This window comes from Oncorhynchus mykiss, chromosome 11, assembly GCF_013265735.2.
Source record: "Oncorhynchus mykiss isolate Arlee chromosome 11, USDA_OmykA_1.1, whole genome shotgun sequence".
Classification (NCBI taxonomy): Eukaryota; Metazoa; Chordata; class Actinopteri; order Salmoniformes; family Salmonidae; genus Oncorhynchus; species Oncorhynchus mykiss.
In genome coordinates, this window is record NC_048575.1 from 33,787,125 (window position 1) to 33,801,856 (window position 14,732).

Consider the following 14,732-nt stretch of genomic DNA (forward strand, 5'->3'; position numbering starts at 1 on the left):
CTACCGCATGGCAAGTGGTTCTGCGGCGTGGAGTCTAGGTCCAAAAGGCTCCTTAACAGCTTCTACAACCAAAGCCATAAGACTGCTGAACAACTAAACAAATGGCCAACCAGACTATTTACATTGACCCCCCCTCCTTTGTTTCTACGTTGCTGCTACTCGCTGTTTATTATCTATGCATAGTCACTTTACAAATTACCTCGACTAACCTGTACCCCCGCATATTGGCTTGGTACCGGTACCCCCTGTATATAGCCTCATTATTGTTATGTAAATTCACTTTTTGACAGCTTTTTAAAATTTGTGACAAATAAAACTTGATTTGATGTAAAAACATCATAAAAGTTCTGAAAGTCTTTCAACAAGCTGATTCGCAAATACTTGGTTGATGCAGAGTTGGGAAAGGAGACGCTAATAGAGCCTGTACTGGTTTGTCAGATTTGCTCTCTAGCTCTGATAGAGCTAGCCTCCTGGTGAAGTGGCTGTTCGTGTGGTTCAGCTTGAGCCTCAGCCCCATTCTCTGCCTCTGCCTTATCCCCAGCCTTAGTCTCGGCCACAGGAGCCTGCTGAGGGGAGGATGGCTCATAATTATGGCTGGAATGACACGAATGGAAGGGCATCAAACACGTGGACACCATTTGTTTGATGTATTTGATACCATTCCACTTATTCTGCTCCAGCCATTAACCACAAGCTCGTCCTCCCCAATTAAGGTGCCACCAACCTCCTGTGGTCTCAGCCTTAGTCTCTGCCCCAGCCTCAGTGTTAAATGAAATGAAAAATATGGCCAATGTTCTGTGGTCAGAGACGATAGGACCCGCTGATTTTAACCGTTATTTTAAACTGTCACTTTTGTCCTCCAGCCCTCGTCCTTCCAGCCCTCCTCCCCAGGCTTAGTGTTGGCGGGAGAACAGGTTCTTCAGGGCGTTGTTGTAGTTCTTGTTGAAGGCTGTGTATATTAATGGGTTGAAGAAGGAGTTGGAGTAGCCCAGCCACAGGAAGATGCTCTTCCAGATGGGTGGAATGTCGCAGTGGCACAGTGGGATGATGAGCTCTGTGAGGAAGAAGGGGATCCAGCAGAGGACGAAGACGCCGATCAGTATGCCCACCATCAGCGCCGCCTTCTTCTCCTTCTGCTCGCGCCACGTGTCGCCGTCCATCTGAAAGGTCACCGTAGCGTGGCGCACAGTGAACACCATCTGGGGCTGCCCCGATGCCTCCTTCACCTGTCAATCAAACAGTCAGCCAATCAGTTAGTCCATCCAATCAGTCAACCAATTAAGAAATTAAAGAACCGACCAATCAATCTGTTTTTAATTGCAGGCGGTCAGTTTTACATTTGTTCATTTCACATAAGCCATAACTTATTTTGTTCTCAGTCAATTAGTCACTTAGTCAATCAAACAGTCAACAAATTGATACTCATCAGTAAAAGAACAAGCCAATGAATTAGATAATTGAGCAACTAGACAGATAGCTGAACCTTGTGGGCAAGACAATAAACTTATCAATCAAAAGCAAGCAAAATAGTGTCTGATGAATCAATCAGCCACGCTACAGGCCATAAACTACAAGCACCGCCAGGACTCAAGCAGCAAACCTGGTTTCAAAAACAAATAAAGAAACCTCATGGCAGGTTGTGCCTCATGGCACAACACCTCTCCCCCATGTGACCTACTTGTTGTCTGTATGTAAAGTATTTTGTCTGTAATGTGTTTTCGTTATATGTCGGAGCCCAGTAAGACTAGCTGTCGCCATTGGCGTCTGCTAATGGGGATCCCAATAAATCAAATCAAATCAAAAGCCATCAGCCTCACACAGAATAAATGGAATGAAAACACCATCCTTCAATCTTTCCGCCCATTTCTCCTCTCCAGGCACCCGCCCTGTTATAAGGAGCCTGATGAAATAGTGTTTGTCTCTACACCTGACCGCTGCAGGTCATCATGCATGAGCTGTTTACAAACCTACACTTTCCTCCCAGCAGATCACATCTGGGTAGCGCGTCCCAAATGGCCCTCTATGGGCCGTGGTCAAAAGAAGTGCACTAAATAGGGACGCGGTCCCTGGTATATTAAAACTAGAGTGGCAGGTAGGCCGGCAGCCTATTGGCAGCAACAACAACACCAGGTGCTCTAAGACTGAAATGTAGAGATGTATAAAGAGCTTAGTCAGAATTAGTTGACGTCGGTGTGAAAAAGTACATTCTTACAGAAATCAATAAGGGTCGGGAGGCCAGGGAGACAAATGGATAGATTCATTCCATTTGCAGGAGAGGATATGGGTTAAAAGCACAGGGTCTAGGGGGAAGTTGCTGATGCCAAATTGAAGGGTAGAGTATATTGAACCCTGAGGTACTGTGGAAAAAGGGTTTGCAGTTTGACAGGGAATCTGGGCCAATTTGTGTGCTTTGATGGAATATAGCCATTGATTCTTGAAGAATATAATTTATAAATGCCTCACAAACTTAGTTCAACTGTCTTACCACATCACCACACAAGATACATTGTGTACTTTTTATCTCATTCATGGCCAGTCCTTGCATCCATAGATCTGTCTGTGAATTTGATATTGGTTACATTTCTCTAGTCCCATCCCGCAGTGTACACTTTGTTGTTGTTTGAATCCAAGATGGCCTCTTTGACAGTGTATATGGATGTAATACTTTAAGTACAGGTATCTGGGACTGTGATATATGAAACCCGGGCTCCTGTCAATAGATTAAGGTTTTCTTAGTAGTGAAATGTGAAATGTAATTTTCAGACAAAAAGGTAGCTAACTATCAGACCCTAAGTGACTTAACTACATTTTTTGTCGAATTTAAAGACATGCTCGGGTACTTTGGCGACAAAGAAAATATTTTTGAAACCTCCTACATTGGGCTGGAGAATGAGGAGAATTACCGTTTTACCTCAATTTGCCACAAAATCCCTAGTTTTGAAAGCGATTGTTTTCTTGAAGATGTGCCACAACATTTTACTCTAGATTTCCCCCCCACGTGGGCCAGTCTCCTAGCAATTTGAGTTATAGCCAATGAGCTTCAGTCCCTCAAATCTGAGTGACAGCTATCAAGAGGCCTGCCTAGCATTATCCAATGAGGTTGCAAGGCGGGCCCAATAATTCAATGGACACAGAAGAGAGAGAAAGAGAGAGCAATAACGTGGTGCACATAACTGCACATACAGTGCCTTTGGAAAGTATTCAGACCCCTTGACTTGTCCCACATTTTGCTACGTTAGAGAATTATTCTTAATAGATTATACAGTGGGGAGAACAAGTATTTGATACACTGCCGATTTTGCAGGTTTTCCTACTTACAAAGCATGTAGAGGTCTTGAGAGGATCTGTAGAGAAGAATGGGAGAAACACCCAAACACAGGTGTGCCAAGCTTGTAGCGTCATACCTAAGAAGACTGTAATTGCTGCCAAATGTGCTTCAACAAAGTACTGAGTAAAGGGTCTGAATACTTATGTCAATGTGATATTTCATACCATAGATAAAACAGCCTAACTTTTCTCCATAGAAAATGAATTGACTAAGCTAATTCAGCTGAAATACCACAGTTCTAGAGGGTGATAGTTGACTGTCTAATTAATTTATGTGAAAACTAGAGGGAGTGTTTACTGAGGGTGTATCTGGTGATAAATATTCATGCTAGGTGCCAATTAGTTTCTATTGTTTGAATGCGGTATAATTTAATAAAACATACGAAAGCTAAAGGATATTTTCCAATGACCTACCAGTCTATATGAAGTCTACTTTCAACCATCTCCAAATCAGTGAAATAGCCGCAATACACTTGAGCTGTTTTGTAGCAGCCAATTTTCTTAACAAACCTGCGGAACTTAAAAGTGTATGCTGCTGTTTGCTTATTGAATATAGCCAGAGAGAGTAGAGGCCAGGGTTTGGGTCATTTCCACAAATTCAATTTCAATTCAATTCCCTCTCCCTCTCCATCAATATTAAGTCAAGAAAAAAATACAATTCCTAATTCAATATTCTGCCACAACAATTCACATAATTAAATCCCTTCCCTTCTTTCAACTCAATCCAAACTAACCCCTACTACCTCAATTCATGGCAGATTCCAAAGACCAACTTTACCTAATAACGAACTAAGAGGGATTCCTGGTAAACCTCAAAATGTCTCCTGAATTCTGAAAACTCTCAGGAATTAAAATGTTAAATATATAAAATAAGACAATAAGATGGTTTTCATATTAAAATATACAATCATAAAGATGTAAAACATTATCCCCAAAAACTATTATTGAATATCATTGATAAGCTAAAGCTGTTAAAAAATGTCTCTGAATGGTTTGGCACATTGTGGGAAACAATGCTCCATGCTGTAAAAACAATTACACAAATCACCAAACCTTTTTTTATGAGATAGGGACACACCTAAAACACATTTATTTATATTCCAATGTAACATTTACACATCATGTTGTCAAGTGCTTAAATGCAAAGTTTGAAACAAGATTCATGATAGAAATGAGAGGATCTTGTAGAGCTGTGGGCATGTTGGCAACACTCCCTGCAACAAGCATATGTGTTTCCCCCCAGAACAGGGGTCAGTTCCCGTCTCCACCTTCCATAATATGTGTATGTCCAAATAAAGCAAAAATACTAAAGGTAGAGTGAAATTCCTTCTCCATAAATGAGAGCTTTATTAGGATGGTTTGGGAAATAATCTTGATTTTAATGCTGGTAACCCGTTGTATAAAAACTGTAATACAGTTGAGCCGGTTTCACCTCATGGCTATGACCACATCACAGCCATGATAAAAATGTCATAACGCATGGCCTCTCATGTATTATTGCTTAATTGATATCCAGCCAAATGGCACATTTACAAGATTTGGAATAATTCATCACCCACCTTTTCCATTCAGACTGATTATAGAAGATAGTGGAGCATAAAATTGGTAGGACAACCTAAGCTATAAATAAATAAATCCAACTACTAACAGATCAGAGTAGATAAAAATAAATGTGCAAACGAATAATTTATGCATGCTGGGAAGTGTTAATCAGCCCCCTGAAACCATTTCAAATGTATTTTTCCAAAGCTAAAATGTAAGCAATAAAGAATAATTTAGTAAACAATACTGGAATTAAGCCCCTATACACTGAGTTACCAAACATTAGGAACACCTGCTCTTTCCATGACATAGACTGACCAGATGAATCCAGGTGAGAGCTAGGATCCCTTATTGAGACAATTGAGACATGGATTGTGTATGTGTGCCATTCAGAGGGTGAATGAGCAAACAAAAGATTTGTGCCTTTGAACGGGGGATGGTAATACTGTAGGTGCCAGGCATAAAAGCTTGAGGGTTTCAAGAACCACAACTCTGCTGGGTTTTTCACACTCAACAGTTTCCTGTGTGTATCAAGAATGGTCAACCCACCCAAAGGATATCCAGCCAACTTGACACAACTGTGGGAAGCATTGGAGTCTAGATGGGCCAGCATCCCCGTGGAACACTTTTTTGTAGAGTCCATGCCCTGACAAATTGAGGCTGTTCTGAGGACAAAAGGGGGTGGAACTCAATATTAGGAAGGTGTACACTCAGTGTATATTAACAAGGCATCCTTAAGGGACAGTCCACCCAAATTACAAAATTACAATGTTGTAGTTCATAGACTGCTTAAGGGTAAGGAAACCAAAATGAAATTTGGGTGAGATATCCCTTTAATGGGACCAAAATAAATACATTGGAAACATATTGCACATCCTCATTAGAAAACATTTTAATGTAATGCATATACAGTACTGTATATAGTTATAAATATTTGATCAAACATTGTGTTCACAGTAGTGTGTTGAAATGATTTAAAACAACATGTGCATTCAATTTCAATGCTAAATACATAAACTCCAGTAACTGGAACTTGCACAATTATAATACAATTGAAGTTTTACAATTCTAAATTCCAATTCCAATCCAAGGATGTTTTTATTTTACAATTCAAATTCAAGTCCAATACAGACAGCCTAAATGCCAATTCCATTTCAATTCCATTCCAAGGATGGTTCTTGTTCAATTCCTGATCAATTCCAATTCAGACTAAATTCCAATTAAATTCCAATTCCATTAAATTTTTGTTTTACAGTTTAAATGTAATTCCAATTCAGACAGTCTAAATTTCAATTAAATTCCAATTATATGTATTTTTACAATTCCAATTAAATTCCAAGTAAATTCTCCACTTCATGCTTGAATTCCAGAATTTAGAATGATATATATTTTTTGAATTGACCCCAACCCTTGTGGAGGCAACATGGAGGCAGCTCCATTCGAACAAGCTTGGGCACTATAGCCATTAATACCAGGCACTTCTTCACTTGCCACTGCTTCTGGATTCTTCCTTGGATTAAATGCCATGGATTAAATGTCCGTCTGTGTGGGGAACACATTATCTCCCACCCTCTGTGTGTATATTTGTGTGTGTGTGTGTGTGTGTGTGTGTGTATTTGTGTATTTGTGTGTGTGGATGTGCATGTGTGTGGGCCTATGTACAAACATACATGTGTACATGCCTCCATGTGATTTGGTCTGTTGAGTATGAGATACAGTACACACAAGTGTTAGAGAGCAATACACATCCTGCAGCACCATCACAACACCATCAGAACACAGCTCAGAATGGGTGTGGAGATGACATGGTTTTCTACTAATTGCCCAGCAACCGATATGAGAGCAACAGGATATCCTCATCAGTCGATAACAATGTGATATGCACCTCAGGAGCAGATATGAGAAAGGTATAATGACACTGATATAATTGATGTATATTCAGATAATGATTCAGATCGTGTTTGAATGGGCAACCATTATCTGAACATTAATCAGGGTTGATTAGGTCTGTCAAAAATTCCAGAGGAGCTTTATGAGTGTGTCAAAGTAATAATAAGGTAATGAAATCATCTGATTATTAATGCCATGCTAGCCTACTGGTAGTTCATCATGTGGATCCCACATGGAACAACCAACCATCCAGCGGGCAAAACTAGTTGAAAAATAAATAATTACAACCAAAAACTGTTTGGATTTTTTTTTACAAATGTAATTCTAACCAGTTTTACCCGCCTGGCAAGGGGTAAGACTATGGTAACAAAAGTACCTCAATCACCTCAGCCATAGGCGTGATGGTGTTGGTCTTGCGCGAGCCGATGCGGAACTTGGCCGCCTTGTAGATCTTCCAGTAGACGAAGAGCACCACGCACAGCGGCAGGTAGAACGCTCCGAAGGTGGAGAAGATGGTGTAGGAGGGTGCCTGGCTCACCTGGCACTCCATGCCCTCCTCTGAGTAGGTCTCCCCCCAGCCGAACAGTGGCGACAGGGAGATGACTGAGGACAGCAGCCAGGTGAGTACGATCATCACATTGGAGATCCTCTTGCGAGTCTTGAGCGTGTATTCCAAGTGTCTGGTGATGGACCAGTAGCGGTCCAGGGCGATGGCGGTCACGTTCCAGATGCTGGCCGTGCAGCAGAGCACGTCGAAGGAGATCCACACTTGGCAGAGCACGCGGCCCAGTTTCCACAGCCGCCCATTAAGCTCGTGTACCAGGCTCAGTGGCATGACCAGGGCAGCCACCATCACGTCTGAAATGGCCATGGAAGCCACCAGGTTGTGGGGCACACGGTGGAAGGTCCGCACCCTCAGGATGGTGAGGAGAACCAGGAGGTTCCAAACAAAGGTGGCCACCACCAGCATGGCTAGCAGGGTGAGGGTTAGCACGCTGAACACCGAAAACGGACGGTAGAAGTTCCCTGCTCCATACCCCAGGTTGTCGCTCCCGGCCCCGCTGATGTTGATGGTCACTAGGCTCATGTTGGGCTCAGTCATGTTCAACTGTGTTCAGCAGTAGTCACACAGCCCAGCTGGCTGAATATGGTCAGACAGGTCTGTCACAGGGAAGGCTTCTGATATCCTGCAGTGTAGAGAGAGATAGAAGAAGAAGCTTATTAGGTGCTCTATTTATCTGTATCGCTGAAGATTTACAAATTGCGTGATAGAAATGTAAAGGTAATTTCCGATTGAACCGACATATGTAGCGTTTACCATGAATGCAGTCTATGCCAATTAGGGTTACAAAGGGTCAGGAAACTTTCCGGTAAATGTCCAGAATTTTTTTCCCATGCTTGTTTGTAGGTGACCAAATACTTATTTTCCACCATAATTTGCAAATAAATTCATTAAAAATCCTACAATGTGATTTTTTGGATTTTTTCTCTCATTTTGTCTGTCATAGTTGAAGTGTACCTATGATGAAAATTACAGGCCTCTCTCATCTTTTTAAGTGGGAGAACTTGCACAATTGGTGGCTGACTAAATACTTTTTTTGCCCCACTGTAGCTGAATAGCTACTTTACTGGTGCCAGGATTTTACTGTACTGTAGCTACCTGTCAGCAAATATAATTACAGTTTTCTCAATTGCTAAAACACTAAAACCCATTGGCTGAACAAAGTTCTCAGTTGCCTGGACTCATTTAGCTAATTATGCAGTCTGTTGTCAATATCTTAATCCATTTCACATGATAAAACACCATTTGCAGATCTCACTTAGACTTTTCAGCAAAACTCTAAACACATTCTCAAAACACATTCTGCACTCTAATGCACACGTCATCCATACTGGTAAATACAAGTTGCAACAATCAAATACAAATAGAGAAGACATGTCATTTGAACACAACCACTCAAAATTGATTTAACCTGTTTCAAATGATGCGACACAACCAATACAAGCCAGTTCAGAGAGCAAACAGGTTGTTGAAGGTGGGAGAAAGTCTGAGAATGGATAGAAGAAACAATGTGAGAGGACGAGGACGAGTGCGTATGCGAGGTGGGCGACAAGGAGGAGGAGGGCAAGAAAGAGGAAGAGGAGGACGAAGAGGAAGAGGAAGACAAAGAGTGGAAATATCTGATGAAATTCGAGCAACAGTTTTAGACCATGTTCTTGTCCATGGACTGACAATGAGGGAAGTAAGACTTAGAGTGCAACCCAATTTGAGCCGATTTTATGTGTCCAACATAGTAAGGACATTCAGAGAAGAGAACAGGTACAGGATACTACTGTATTTTTGTAATTACAAATTTACTGTACTACACTATATGCAGCTGTTTCAATAGACATTTGTAAAGTTAACACTGTATGTATTGTACTGCATGAATATGTTTTGTAACTGCACAACTACTTTTTGTAGAATTGCAAGGCTGCCACATGTAGGTGGAAGGACAGCTATATTCACTCGGGAGAAAGAGGCCGTTATAGTTGGCATGGTCCTTCAAGATAATACAATACGACTCAGAGAAATCCAGGAACGAGTGATACAAGACAACACACACTTCCTAAGAATCGACAGTGTGAGCATTTCCACAATTGACCGTGTCCTCCATCGTAACAGGACGCGAATGAAACAAGTATACAGAGTACCTTTTGAGCGCAACTCACCAACGGTGAAAGAACTGCGAGCTCAGTATGTGCAAGTAAGTGTACATTCAGAAACATTTACTGTAATCCAGATTGTCTACAATACTAACACATACTATGTGAATGACATTACTCTTCAGTACATACAATGTATGTGAATCATATAAAAAAACATACTTTAAAGTACTACTGAAGTTGTTTTTTTGGGGGGGGTATCTGTACTGTACTATTTATATTTTTGACAACATTTACTTTTACTTTACTACATTCCATACATTTTCTCTGACACGTAAAAGTACTTGTTTTGAACGCTTAGCAGGACAGGCAAAATTGTCCAATTCCCCCCTCAACAGAACAACTCGGATCATCCCTATTGCCTATGATCTGCAGACTCACTAAACACAAATGCTTTGTTTGTAAATGGTGTCTGAGTGGAGTGTACCCCCCCAATTTAAAAATAAATCAAATAAAACATAGTGCCGTCTGTTTTGATTAATATGAGGAATTTGACATTATATCTATATTTACTTTTACTTTTGATACATTTCAGCAATTACATGTATTTTTGACCAGTATTATAATTGTTTTTGATTTGTCTATAAATAATATCTGATAATGGCTTCGATCGTACTATTCAGGAATTTATATATTTCTGTCATTTTTATCAGACAGCCATAGACAAATATCATATACATATTTAAACATCAATTTTAGTTGAAAATGAAATATCATACAATTAAGTTATATCAAATTTCTTATACCTTTGTACATTAACTTGCATTGAATGCTATTTTCTGGGGTGGCAGGTAGCCTAGTGGTTAGAGTGTTGGGCCAGTAACAGAAAGGTTGCTAGATGACAAGATAGAAAAATCTGTCTTTCTGCCCCTGAACAAGGCAGTTAACCCACTGTTCCTAAGCCATCATTGTAAATAAGAAATTTATAACTGACTTGCCTAGTTAAAAAAAAAAAATGTAAGTACTTTTTAAGGTTAATTCAACACTACGCCTGAATGTATAAACTTGCCTTTGTGACAGCTGAACACATGTATTTATTATACCACCCAACCTTTTTGTGAGATTATGATAACCTCCATATGATTTCCCTATCTAAAACAAATCAATCAATGTAATTATACATAATATACTAATTTACCTCAAAAAATATGGGTGTGGTGGAATTGACATCTATGTAAAAAAAATAATAATAATTAAACGGATGAAAACAATATTTTATTGCAAACATTTTGAACAACAACTATTGTCTGAATTTTATTAAATGTTTAACAAAGTAAGATTCCAAAAGTAGCCGATGGGCAGAGCTCAAGGAAGTAGACCAGTGTTTTTGAGAGATGGGCCCAGATTGCAGAGGGATCATCCGCATAGAAGAGCTCAGTGAGCAAAATGACAAAAATGCTATTTCAGAATGTGGGTGTGGTCAATATGCACGATGATCTCTTTCTGCAGATTCTCTTTTAATTCTCTCAATGTGCCACACATCTTTTATTTAACTGTCAAATGCACAGGGAACTTATCCATGTTTCCCCCCTTTGGTTTCAGCTTTGTTTTTCCACTCAAACCACCATGTCTGCTCACCAGCATCAAAGTCAGATTTTTTAAGCTCTTTTGCTTGGCAAAAGGGAGCACCCTGTGTTCATGCACTCTTTCTTCAGGTTCTCACAGCACAAAGACTTAATTAGCTTCTCATTGTTTGCTGCAGCTGATCACTTTGATGCTGTAGTTTGTCTGCCATGAACTGGAGGTTGGCGTGGGTTTTGCAGAGGTATGTATCCCTATCCTGGACTGTTGGCTTGACAACCCAAAAAAGACATATTTTGCAGAATTCATAGTAGGACATTTTAATCTCTGAATATTCCCTCTTAAAATTCTGATAAAGGTTTTGAATTGTGCCATTCAAGAAGCGCTTCTGCTTTTTCTTTTCTTGTGTGTCCTTTTTCCCTGTTGTTGCTCTACTGTTGACATCACGCTCATAGAATCTAGTGATTTTCTCTTCTGTGGCAGTGCTAATTATGTTACACTGCTTTTTCCTGGAGTATTGAATACTTGTTGGCCTGTTTTCATTGGCCCTCATTGCTTTTGCTGAAAATCCTTGACACTGCGCATTTTTCGATACTTTTGCTTTAACTCTGTAATGATGGCATTTTGACACAATAAAATCCTTCTCAAGTTCTTCGGGTGTTCCCTTCATTTTCTATTTTGTCTTTGTCTTTGGGGAATATTGTCTCTCCATTTTCTTCATCAGTTGATCATACCTTTTTTTGTATTTCTCAGTTTTCCGTTAAGCATTATCAAGTTTGACATTTGTCATGCAAAGATCTCTGAGCGACCTCTTCCAACCTTTTTCCTTCCAGCAAGTATTCAACTTCTCATTCCTGTTGCAGATGATGGGGAAGGGGTATCAGGGCATGCATCAGGAGCAGGTAAGTTAGGCGCAGGTATGATGGCCTCATGTTCTGGCTACAAGTCATCAGGTAGGTCGGTCGCAATTGCTGTTCTCTTTAAAGTCTGTCTTCTATTCCATTGTTTGCATTTCCATTGCCATCTCTTGCTTCTTTGTTCTCGCTTTGTAAGCTCAGAGATAGATTTCACTTCTCCCTTCAAATTTTTTCTTCTAGTATCACTGTCTTTTTGCCGATGTCCCTGGTATCGTATAGGATTATTTTTTATTTTGCTTCTAAGTCTGTGACCTCTGTGCGTTTTATGTGGCATCTTCTAAAAACAACGATAAGTACTATTTATGGTGGGGGAAATGTGCTTATTGTTTTCATGTGGATTACTGAATATTTACATTAAAATATGTCTCCAATTGGGTGGAAATCTAGCTACTGTTCCATAATTTAAGAGTTGCTTTGGGAGTAATACTATATGGGTGATTCTACAGAAGTGGTGCAAATTGTGCAATGAATACTCAGGGAGAAAAAGGTGTAGATTCACGCGCAGGGCACGGCAGGTGTTTATATCGCCCTCACAGAAGGCAGGAATCGTGGTCACAGGCAGACAATGGTCACACACAGGTAGGCAAACAGGCAGGTTTTGGTATTTATGTATTGGATAACTGCACAATCATTTATTTTTTGGGGGGGTCTTGGGCTGATTAAATGTCATTAATGTAGGGCTCATAAAATGTATTGAATAAATGGCTCATCAGGCTCAGGTAGCATCTGGTATGAATTTTGATGTGGATCAAAGCTTTAATCAAATCCAGACATATTTATATGCTTTATAATGCTTTAGAATGACACTTCCGGTTTTGATGGGAAATACCGGGTTTCCAGGGAGAAAATTTATTTATTCTCGGGATGTAACATTTTTTAAATATCAGGAAAATATTCAACCCTTTCGGTCACTACCGAAAGTTGCAAAAATGTGAGAACCATGCACAGTATTGATCATTTTCAATAACGTTCTATTACAAATAAATTATAGAACCTTTATTTGCATACAATGTTACACAAATTATTTGCATAAAACATTCACAAAATAGTAAAAAACGGATTTTTAACCAGAATTTCAAAAGCTTTACATTTCATTTAGTGAAATAGGATCTCTATTGTTCTCTGTAAAATGTAAAATGTTGATTGTATGAATCTGAAACGTATTGATTGATTGAATTACTTATGCATCTAATTAAATATGTTAGATGTTTAAATTGTAACTTTTCCTATTTTTAATTTGACAAAACAACAGACGTTCCAGTAAAGACATCATTGTTTTTGTTGTGACCTGGCCTCTACAGTGCTTTGCAAAAGTATTCATCCCCCTTGGCGTTTTTCCTATTTTGTTGCATTACAACCTGTCATTTAAATTGATTTTGAATTTCATGTAATACACAAGATAGTCCAAATTGGTGAAGTGAAATAAGAAAAAATTACTTCTTTAAAAAAATTTAAATAAAGATAAAACTGAAAAGTGGTGCGTGCATACAGTGGTGCAAAAAAAGTATTTTGTCAGCCACCAATTGTGCAAGTTCTCCCACTTAAAAAGATGAGAGAGGCCTGTATTTTTCATCAAATGTACACTTCAAATATGACAGACAAAATGAGGAATAAAAATCCAGAAAATCACATTGTAGGATTTTAAATGATTTGATTTGCAAATTATGGTGGAAAATAAGTATTTGGTCAAATACAAACAAGAAAGATTTCTGCCTCTCACAGACCTGTAACTTTAAGAGGCTCCTCTGTCCTCCACCTGTTACCTGTATTAATGGCACCTGTTTGAACTTGTTATCAGTATAAAAGACACCTGTCCACAACCTCAAACAGTCACACTCCAAACTCCACTATGGCCAAGACCAAAGAGCTGTCAAAGGACACCAGAAACAAAATTGTAGACCTGCACCAGGCTGGGAAGACTGAATCTGCAATAGGTAAGCAGCTTGGTTTGAAGAAATCGACTGTGGGAGCAATTATTAGGAAATGGAAGACATACAAGACCACTGATAATCTCCCTCGATCTGGGGCTCCACGCAAGATCTCACCCCATGGGGTCAAAATGAGCACAAGAACGGTGAGCAAAAATCCCAGAATCACACGGGGGGACCTAGTGAATGACCTGCAGAGAGCTGGGACCAAAGTAACAAAGCCTACCATCAGTAACACACTACGCCGCCAGGGACTCAAATTCTGCAGTGCCAGACATGTCAGAGACATCCTCCCCGCCGTCCTCCCCTCTGCAGCCTCCACTGGAGGTGATCATTTGAGGCTAATGCAGCGCGGACATGGCAACATTTTAGCCCTGATTCATACAAATATCATGTGTCTCAGACAAGTTTTCCAGAAGTTTTTACCATATTCATTATCATTATCATATTTCCCAGCATGCTCTACTACAGGTTGAGTTTTTACAAACGTTTTTATCTGTGTTTTTGCATGCACATTGATTGATTAATCTCATGCTACACAAAGATAAATGACATACATTTCAGTTATTTAGTTGTGTTACAGCCTGAATTTAAAATGGTTTAAATTGAGTGTTTGTGTCACGGATCTACACACATTACCCCATAATGTCAAATTGAAACGTTTTTTTTTAATCAATAAAAAATTTAAAGCTAAAATGTATAGAGTCATTAAGTACTCAACCCCTTTGTTATGGAAAACCTAAAGAAGTTTAGGAGTAAAAATGTGCTTACGGTTTCCCCCAATTGTTTACACACTAAAATTGGAACTTGAAATGCAATCACCGAAACCTGAAACTCATATACCAAATCTCTAAACCAACTCTGCAAAATTGCAAGCACAATTCCTGCTTTACACTCAGTT

The 14,732-nt window shown here is 39.6% G+C and overlaps 1 protein-coding gene across 1 annotated transcript; it reads right to left on the minus strand.

Annotated features, from left to right (window-relative positions):
- Positions 1 to 250: 250 nt before the first annotated feature.
- LOC110535598 (5-hydroxytryptamine receptor 5A-like) lies at positions 251 to 8,062 on the minus strand. Its single transcript, XM_021620687.2, has 2 exons — positions 7,136 to 8,062; positions 251 to 1,226 (listed from the first exon to the last, which is right to left on the minus strand). The coding sequence occupies exons 1-2, from the start codon at positions 7,859 to 7,861 to the stop codon at positions 894 to 896; spliced, it is 1,059 nt and encodes a 352-aa protein (XP_021476362.1). The 5' UTR covers positions 7,862 to 8,062; the 3' UTR covers positions 251 to 893.
- Between the last annotated feature and the right edge of the window lie 6,670 nt (positions 8,063 to 14,732).

Bases quoted from the DNA above. Each gene is read 5' to 3' on its own strand.
- LOC110535598 (XM_021620687.2), bottom strand. From the start codon at position 7,861: ATGACTGAGCCCAACATGAGCCTAGTGACCATCAACATCAGCGGGGCC. The intron at 1,227-7,135 runs GTACTTTTGTTA...TTTGATTGACAG, and splicing joins CTATGGCTGAGGTGATTGAG to GTGAAGGAGGCATCGGGGCA.